The 10,401-nt window shown below is 43.7% G+C and overlaps 1 protein-coding gene across 1 annotated transcript in view; it reads right to left on the minus strand.

Moving 5' to 3' along the window:
• Nucleotides 1–10,401, minus strand: part of myo15b (myosin XVB) — a gene marked incomplete at its 5' end in the record, with an annotated part of 84,673 nt that overhangs the window by 19,840 nt on the left and 54,432 nt on the right. The window contains 4 exon segments of the mRNA XM_037691564.1: nt 7,856–7,919; nt 8,021–8,372; nt 8,485–8,596; nt 8,742–8,883. Coding sequence (XP_037547492.1) covers nt 7,856–7,919; nt 8,021–8,372; nt 8,485–8,596; nt 8,742–8,883 — 670 coding nt within the window.

Here is a 10,401-nt window from a genome sequence, read left to right on the forward strand (position 1 = left end):
GAAAAGGGGGAGAAACATGAGGGTAGATAGTGGTATTACAAAACAAGATCTTTCACATCTTTTCTATCAGGACACGATTTGAGACATAAAAACTCTACCAGCAGCTCAATTAAAACATGATTACATTTGCATTTGACATCGAGGTGTTGAGATTTGTCCATGAGCTTTTTTCAGATCAGCCACAGTTTCTGAAGATGTTGTTTCAGCCAGCAGTTCTAATAAGTTTGCACAGAGAGTTCTCGGGGGGGGGTGAGATATAGAGAAATATGAGAAAAGAAGCTTGAGTAGTTTTAAAAAAAGTGAAAACCTCTTTCTTTTTATAAAGTCTATGTAAACCTCTTCACGTGGTAGAGGTTTGGGGTGGGTGGTGGTAGGGAATTTTTGGTTAAAGGTTATGGATGTTTTTAACTACTATGGCTGAGTATGTTAACTCTGCCCATGAACCATATGTTTGGGTTAGCAGAGAGAACGGGATGAGGAGCTGGGTGAGGCTGCAGCTGGCACTCCAATGATGCTCCGAGTCTGCGAAGCCCCCAGTATACTCCCGCGTACGTCCATACGCAGAGGTACACACGTCCATACGCAGAGGCACGAGCGTACCGCCCCAGTTCATGTCCGTGCAAAGCTCAAATTTTTACGACTGCATACGTGTATGTGGTGTCGCACAATAAACTGCCCAGCAACAGACTGTTTTGTATGTGACACCAATGTATTAAATTCCCCTTCTTCATCCCTGATCTGGCCATTTCTTTTGTTTTTTTTTGCCAAGAGGCAGTGATCTCTTCCTCCTCCGTTGATGCCATGACTGAAATGGTGAGAAATGAAGGAATTTGTCATGAGCGAATTAAACTCAGGTCCAGCGTGGCTGCGGGAGGGTCTGGAGATTTCTTGGTGGGCTGTTCTGATGTGTGGGCTGTAGAGCCAGCGCTGTTTAAAAAAAAAATTTTTTTTGATATTTTTATTAACATATAAACACAGAACACCGCTGCGGCTGAGGCTGCCAGCGCTTGCTTTTTTTTCTTTTTTCCGACCTGTCAATCAATCCAGTAGGCGTGTCAGCAAATGACCAATCAGCGACCTCAATTTGTCCCAAAGGTAAATGCCCCTTGTCTGTGAAGCTGCTCTGCAGCTGCTCAGGGTGTATGCTGGAGTTTAATGACTGAACCCTCTGCATACAGTACACGCGTACGTACGCGTGAACGGACGTACGCGGCAGTATACTGGGGGCTTGAGCTCGGCTGAACTGATAAGAGTATAACAACAAGCTGCACACATGACTCGTGGCAGATTCTCATGACTGGTCTTGCCATACCATACCATACCATACCATACCATACTATATACCATACCATACCATACCATACCATTTTATTTATAAAGCACTTAAAACAGCGACAAGGCCAACCAAAGTGCTGTACAAACAGAAACACAGGCAACACACAAAGCAACATGCAAAATGAAGTTAAATCAAAATATAGACATAAAAATGATGCAGATAATAAATATAACGACTAACGTGTGGAGCATACAGGTTCAAAACACAGATCATCTGGTGTTGAAAGCTACGGAATAGTAGTGGGTTTCTAAACGGGATTTGAAAACCGAGAGGGAGGGAGCTTGTCTGACAAGCAGAGGTAACTCATTCCAAAGTCTTGGTCCTGCAACAGAGAAGGCCCTGTCACCTCTGCGCTTAAGACGAGTTCCTAGAACTGTGAGGAGCAACTGGTCCGCTGACCTCAGGGAACATGGTGGGACATATGGCTGTAGCAGATCAGAAAGATGGGGGGAGCAAAACTGTTCAGCGATTTGTAGACATACAGTAGTATTTTGAACAGGATTTGAAAGTGAACCAGTAGCCAGTGCAGTGAGGCCAAAACTGGTGTAATGTGCTCTCTTTTGCCTGTACTGGTTAAAAATCGGGCTGCTGCATTCTGGACCAGTTGTAGTCGTGCAATGGAGGTCTGACTGATACCAAACAGGAGCGAATTGCAGTAATCAAGCCTAGATGTAATGAATGCATGTATTACTGTCTCCAGGTTCTTTTTGGACAATATGGGCTTCAGTTTAGACAGCCGCCTCAGTTGGAAGAAACATGATTTAACAATCATGTTTACATGATTGTTAAGTTTCAGGGAATGGTCCATTATCACTTCCAGTTTAGTGACTCTTTGTTTTTTTGACAGGGTTAGAGCGGAGAGGTCGATGCAGTGGTTCGTGATCGTGTAATTGGGAGGGAACAACATGACTTCAGACTTCTTTTCAATGAAACTTAGGAAATTTAAAACCATCCAGTCCCTGATGTCAGCCAGGCAGTCGAGCAGAGGTTGAATAGAGGATGTACCATTGTGTCTTAGGGGGAAGCAAATTGACAGTCGTATAAGTGAAAGGGTATGTTGTGTTTTAGTTCAACTCTGTCTGCTTAAAGACTATGGATCTTGTCGCTCCTATTAAAATAAAAAAAAATAAAAACACAGAGCAGAACCTTGGCTGAGTGATGTCACCAAGGCCGTTAGGCAGCAATGTAGGAGGGAGAAGCACAAGTGGAGGAAAGACAGGCTGCAGGTCTCTTTTCAAATACTTAAAGAGAGTTGGCACCGCTATCAGAAAGCAGTGAAAGCTGCTAAATCCAAATACTTCTCTGATATCATAACCTCAAACTCTTACAACCCACGTGTCCTCTTCTCTACCCTAAACTCTGTTCTCCACCTCACTGAACCATCACCTCTGGAAGCCTCGACTGAGCTGTGCGACAACTTCTTACATTTCTTTTTGGAAAAAATTGCGACCACCCGGGCTCTCATTTCCCCTCCAACTCATGACCCATCCATCCCACCTCAATCTGTAGCTCTATTGACCATTTTGAACCCATCACCCTATCTTCTCTAGAGCAGGTCATGTGCAGCTTGAAACCTTCTGGTCCCCCGTTTATGTGGTTCCCCCCTTGACTACTAAAGAGGTTTTTCCTACTCTAGGTCCGTCCATTCTTACTATAGTAAACAGTAGTTTATCCACTGGCGTGGTGCCAAAATCCTTTAAACACGCTGCTGTCCAGCCTCTCCTAAAAAAAACAAACCTTGACCCCTCAGTCGTGTCCAACTTGCCGCCAGTCTCCAGACTCCCATTTGCTTCTAAAATACTGGAGAAAATAGTTGAGTCCCAGTTGAAGTGCTTCCTGGAAGATCACGCCATCTTAGAGCTATTCCAATCTGACTTTAAACCTCTCCATAGCACTGAAACTGCCCTGCTGAAGGTCTCTAATGACATTTTCTTAACCACTGATACCGGTGATTCTGTGCTGCTTGTCCTATTGGACCTCACAGCCGCCTTTGACACCATTGACCATGAGATCCTTGTTGCTAGGTTGGAGCAGTGGGTGGGCATCACAGGATCAGCCCTCAATTGGTTCAGATCTTACCTCACTGATGGATCCTTTTGTGTCTCCATCAAGGATTTTAGTTCTGTAGCGGCAGAGCTTAAATGGAGGGTTCCGCAGCAGTCCATCCTGGGTCCCCTCTTTATATACCTGCTGCCACTTGGTGCTATTTTCTGAAAACACAACATACCCTTTCACTTTTACGCCGATGACTGTCAAATTTACTTTCCCCTAAGACATAATGGTACATGCTCTATTCAACCTCTGCTTGACTGCCAGGCTGACATCAGGGACCAGATGGCTTTAAATTTCTTAAGTTTCAATGAAAAGAAGTCTGAAGTCATGTTGTTCCCTCCCAATGACACGATCACAAACCACTGCATCGACCTCTCCGCTCTATCCCTGTCAGCAAAACAAAGAGTCACTAAACTGGGAGTGATAATGGACCCTTCCCTGAAACTTAACAATCATGTAAACATGATTGTTAAATCATGTTTTTTCCAACTGAGGCGGCTGTCTAAACTGAAGCCCATATTGTCCAAAAATAACCTGGAGACGGGAATACATGCATTCATTACATCTAGGCTTGATTACTGCAATTTGCTCCTGTTTGGTATCAGTCAGACCTCCATTGCACGACTACAACTGGTCCAGAATGTAGCAGCCCGATTTTTAACCAGCACAGGCAAAAGAGAGCACATTACACCAGTTTTGGCCTCAATGCACTGGTTACCGGTTCACCTTTGAATCCAGTTCAAAATACTACTGTATGTCTACAAATCGCTGAACAGTTTCGCTGCCCCCATCTCTCTGATCTGCTACAGCCGAATGTCCCACCACACCCCCTGATGTCAGCAGACCAGTTGCTCCTCACAGTTCCAAGAACTCGTCTTAAGCGCAGAGGTGACAGGGCCTTCTCTGTAGCAGGACCAATACTTTGGAACGAGTTACCTCTGCTGGTCAGACAGGCCCCCTCCCTCTCAGTTTTCAAGTCTCGTTCAAAAACCCCACTACTATTCAGTAGCATTCAACACCAAATGATCTGTGTTTTGAACCTGTACGCTCCACACTGGTTTGTCGTCATTATCTGCATCATTTTTATGACTATATTCTGATTTACTTAATTTTGTATATTGCTTAGTGTGTTACCTGTTGTTCTGTCTGTGCAGCACTTTGGTTGGCCTTGTCACTGTTTTAAGTGCTCTATAAATAAAATGGTATGGTATGGTATGGTGTTTCTGAAAAATAGCACCAACTGGCAGCAGGTATAAAAAGAATAGGAGGGGACCCAGGATGGACCCCTGCGGAACCCCCCATTTGAGCTCTGCCGCTGCAGAACTAAAACCTTTGATGGAGACACAAAAGGATATGTCAGCGAGGTAGGATCTGAACCAATTGAGGGCCGACCCTGTGATGCCCACCCACTGCTCCAACCTAGCAATGAGGATCTCATGGTTGATGGTGTCAAAGGCGGCTGTAAGGTCCAATAGGACAAGCAGCACAGAATCACCGGTATCTGTGGATATGAAGATAAATGGACTGTACTTATATAGCACCTTTCTCTTTTTTCAAGATACTCAAAGCTCTTTACAACACAATCTGTGTCCTCATTTACTCATTCATACAGCACTCTACTAGATCTCTACAAAGCTAATTGAACAAATCTAAAGAGACTAATCAGTGCAGATCACATTCATACACTGATGGGACACACTTAGAGGCTATGAGGGGTTCAGTGTCTTGCCCAGGGACACTTCGACATGTGACTGCTGATGGATATCATTAAAGACCTTCAGCAGTGCAGTTTCAGTGCTGTGGAGAGGTTTAAAGCCAGATTGGAATAGCTCTACCATACCATACCATACCACTTTATTTATAAAGCACTTAAAACAGCAACAAGGCCAACCAAAGTGCTGTACAGACAAAACAACAGGTAACACACAAAGCAAAATACAAAATGAGGTAAATCAGAATATAGACAAAAAACGATGCAGATAATGACGACAAACCAGTGTAAAGCATACAGCATCAAAACACAGATCATCTTGTGTTGAAAGCTATTGAATAGTAGTGAGTTTTTAAACGGGACTTGAAAACCGAGAGGGAGGGGGCCTGTCTGACAAGCAGAGGTAACTCATTCCAGAGTCTTGGTCCTGCTACAGAGAAGGCCCTGTCACCTCTGCGCAAAAGTTCAGAGAAAACACTTAACTCACCAGGGACGAGCCAGGTCTCTGTAACAAACATGAAGTCCAGTTCATTGGAGTAGAAATAATCATTTAAGATGAAAGTTTTATTTGTCAGCGACCTCACATTCAGCAGAGCAATCTTTGTAGGACCAGTAGCTGAAGGAAAAGCTGTGCTCTGAGCACAGATCAGCTGTTTCAGATTTCTGGAGTTTGAACCGCGCCTCCAAGGACCAGAGACGTCGCAGCTGTGCGCGCACCCGCGGCGCGAGCCAGGCTCGACTACGGGGATCTGGCAGTATCCAGCAGGATCAGCAAAGCACCCGGACAGGTGAATATCCAGCAGATGGTTGGCAGGAGATGATGCAGCAGAAGGTCTGGAGTTGGTTAAGTTCCACTGGATACGTCCGAAACCACTGCGGCCGCACGCTGCGCGTACAAGGCCCGGGCACCTGGAGCAAGGTGGAGTTGAGTGGATCAGCGAAGCATCCGGATGGACAGTTTAACATCTGATGGTCAGCAGCAGATGACGAAGCAGCAGAGAGCTTGATGCTGGCTTTAATCCTCACGAGACAGCCGGCAAGTCTTCCACGGCGCCTGGAGCGATGTTTTCGGGCAGGCAGAAATGCCGCACGTTTCAGGTAAACTGGGACATCAACAAGCAAAGGGGGTGGGGGTCCAGAGCCCTGATCAAAGTGGTTGAACAAGGCGGGGTTTGCAGTAGACAACTGTATATTTAAAAGTTGTTGGCGATCATAAACAAGCAGTGAGTTGATGTCACAGAAGAAAAATGACAAAAACAGAAAAAAACAAACAATCAAAACAGACAGAAGTGAACGGCAAGCCACCAGCACCGGCGCCATCTTCTCGGAAGTATTGGTAAGTAAGAAGACAGAGTGATGGGTTCAAAATGGTCAAATAGAGCTACAGATTGAGGTGGGATGGATGGGTCATGAGTTGGAGGGGAAATGAGAGCCCGGGTGGTCGCAATTTTTTGTAAAAACAAATGTAAGAAGTTGTTGCACAGCTCAGTCGAGGCTTCCAGAGGTGATGGTTCAGTGAGGTGGAGAACAGAGTTTAGGGTAAAGAAGAGAACTTGCGGGTTTTGAGAGTTGGCTATAATTATATCAGAAAAGTATTTAGATTTAGCAGCTTTTACTGCTTTCTGATAACGACGCCAACTCTCTTTTAGTATTTGAAAAGAGACCTGCAGCCTGTCTTTCCTCCATTTGCGCTCCACCCTCCTACACTGCTGCCTAACGGCCTTGGTGACATCACTCAGCCAAGGTTCTGCTCTGAGTTTTGATTTTCTAGTTTTAACAGGAACGACATGATCCAGAGCCTTTAAGCAGACAGAGTTGAACTGGGATGTCTTCATGTGTACTTCATGTTAATCTGTGTAACCTGTCCTGAAAATCTGACCTTGCAAGTAAATACAGGTTAAAAATCTTCTGCTGCTGTCGCGTGTGACTCCTTTAAAGTAAGTAAAACAAAGCAAGAATATTTTTCTCCAACAGCATGCCTCTGCTTTAGCCTCTTAGGTTTTGTGTTAGCTCCATACTACATCTCTACGAAGTTAATCTGAACAAATCATCTACAGAGACTAATCAGAGCTTTAGATCACATTCATACATCCATGGGACACACATCGGAGACAATGAGGGGTTTAGTGTCTTGCCCAGTGACACTCCAACATGTGACTGCTGGTGGAATCAAACCCACAACTCTCCCACTGGAAGACGACTGCTCTACATAATCCAATATTATGGCCAACATGTGCAAGCAGTTGGAGATCCCTTTGAGTTGAAAAAGCATCAAGGCTAAAATGAGACTCAGTGTGGCCTGAAAGTAAACAAAATGCTAAATGTACACATTTAGCATGTGATGGGCTTGTGACTTGTCCAGGGTGTCCCCTGCCTCTCGCACTCTGACAGCTAGACATGGGCACCATTGACCCCCGCGACCCAGAAAGAATGAAGTGGATAAAGGTAATGGATGGATGGATGGATGGATGGATGGATAGACAGATGGATGGTGTGCATTTAATTCTGGATCTGCATTTATCTATGTGTTACATTAAAAATGTAGCAAATTGCCAGAATAAACACAGTGCTCTAACAATGATCCAAGTTATGACATCTAAAAAGTCCACTAAACAAACTGGCTACTGGCTTATTTACTGAACTGATAATTACATTTGTGTGTGATTAATTTAGCTATTTATTTTATATTATTTTCTATCTCCCATCATGTCACAGACAGATATGCACACAAATTCAGAGGGGTTGTAAACTCTTACCTCTGTGTGTTGAACTGCTTCTGAAAATATTCTTCCAGTAGCTGGAACAGCCGTAGTCCCAACTCTTTAAACAACAAATCGTAGCACAAAATTAGCCTCACCATCTTGTGTGAGCCTTAACCTTGTGATATGATTCACAGCAATAATAAGCACTGTCTTACATACCTGAAGTATTTAACAGCATACTCAGCCATAGCTGAGAGGCCCTCTAATCCGTGGACTGAGCCCTGAACTGAATTTGGTACTGACTTCTGAAGTAACCCCTGTGCTGAGCTGGGACGTGAGGCCTCTCCTGTAGGGGGCTCTGAATGAGTACTGCCCATGTGTCTGCTGGCTCTGCTGATGGGACGTGGAGAAGTGTTCTCAGGTGGAGTGACAGGCTTTGCAGTCCTCATGCTTTTCCTCCTGTTGTCTCGTCGGTCCAAATGAAGGCCGTGGTAGTCCGGGGCTGCAGATGGCTGTGTGATGTCTTTTGGGAAAAGACCAGAACGTCCCCCAATTGAGCCAAACTGCCAACCTGGTAGAAAATGCAAAACAGATACAGTCAATAGGAAAATGTTGCGGTGACTCCAGTGATGACACTGCACATATCTCATTCTACAAATGACACATCCAGATCATGATCTTACCTGTCTGGGATACTTCCATTGGCAATAATTTGATGACGTCACCTTTACTGAAGCTGAGGAGACTCTTGTCATCAGTTACAAAAGTCTTTAAAGCTACCACATGACCTGAGTCCTGGGAGCAAAAAGAAATGTGTAAACTAAACTAAGCAGAAAGGCATTTGGATTCTATGTAACAAAATTATTGGCATATGATATTACCAAGCTTTGAAGGGAAATGTAATTATATTAACCATGATAAGAAAAATCAGTAAATCCACCTTGATGAGTTCTTTGAGGAACAACTGAATCATGACAGTGATCTGTGGAGCCCTGGATGACTGCAGCACCAGGTTTTCATTCGTAAGCTCCAGTTCCACTTTTTCATCACTCTGAAGATGAACTGACAGAACCTCTGCAAAACTGTGTTTATGAAACATGAACACGTGGTTAATTAGGCAAAGTGACACGAGCAGTGAACATTCACACTAGCTAATGTGGACGTTCCAGTTTTTCTCCTGCAGCTTCGTGACACCACATGGTGCCAACAAGCACACACCCTGTGGACCATTCTCCTAATGAGCTGCAGGAGTAGAAGTTGATGGCTTCACTTTGACGCTGGTGCATTATCTGCCAGTCCAACCGGTAGTTGTGTTCCTAACCACTTGACCATTTTCTGAGTTGTGAAGACTAAACCTGCACTCTCACGTGTTTCACCACTGACTCCTGTGTTCCTCCTGAGCCTTGGACCTCCCTGGTTACATCCTTAGTCTCCTAGCGATTTCTCCAGCCGTTCCTCACCTTCCACCACTTGCCCACCGATTGATGCAGCCTTTCTGGGACTTCATGATTACTGAAACTATTGGAGCCTCAATCCAATGATGATGTTTCCTTCAGTTACAGACAAGTTACAGACAACATCTTGAATCGTCCTCAAGGATCTAAGCCTTCATTATAACCCTTGTCCTTGCTCTCCAGGGTTCCAGTCCCTCCCAGCTGTGTTGCAGCCAGCTGTTGATTGTCACGCTTTGTAAATAAACACTGTTAATTGTCCCTGGTCTTGAAATTGCTCTTTATAGTCACTGTTATCTGGGTACTTGGCAAAAACCTTACAGCTAACCAGGCGTAGTTTCTGTTTTAACACCACTGTTTGTTCAAGCAGTTTAACAGATACATCAGATGAAAAATTTCAGAACCAACAAGAAACAAATATTTATTACATTAGACAGAGATGGATGGTGTGCACGACATGGGGAAAAACTTGCGCCCTCAGTCAGCTGTAGGGTTATGCATATCAGCACATAATAAACACAGTCTGGTTATCACATGTGAAACCATGCATCCAACAGCTGAAGATTGTACCACAACTGGGTCATGATGCAACAAGACAATAAGACAAACGCAGCAGCTACGGCTACAACAAAATAGTAAAAAATAAAAATAAATTAAGGTGTTGCAACAGTCCAAGCAAAGACGAAACCTCAGACTGCTTAAAATGTTGTGCTAGGACTTTAAGAAGAAGACAGAAACTAATGTCTGCAAAAAAATGTCTGTAAAAACAGGGATCTCTGACTACTTGCACTTATTGGTCTTAATATGTTGTTTCTCTATTCTACCAAGTTGGCTGATACATGAAAATTCCAAACTTCATAAAATATTATAGATGTTTATTATATTTTTTACCTAAGGATGTCGCCATTAATTTAGTGGTGCAATGTATTTTGTGGCAACAACACATCAGTTATAGTGAAGAGTAAAACACAAGGGGTCAAGGCTGAAAGGTCAGAACGTGCGACAATAAAGTTGCATATTGTTTTGGCCCTTATGCACAATACATGGGTCAAAACAATCAAATGTGATCAAATAGTGATTTTTATTTTTTTTATCTCTGTAGCTAACACTATATATATATATATATATATATATATATATATATATATA

The sequence above is a fragment of the Nematolebias whitei genome, chromosome 17 (genome assembly GCF_014905685.2).
Source record: "Nematolebias whitei isolate Nwh7 chromosome 17, NemWhi1, whole genome shotgun sequence".
Taxonomy (NCBI): Eukaryota; Metazoa; Chordata; class Actinopteri; order Cyprinodontiformes; family Rivulidae; genus Nematolebias; species Nematolebias whitei.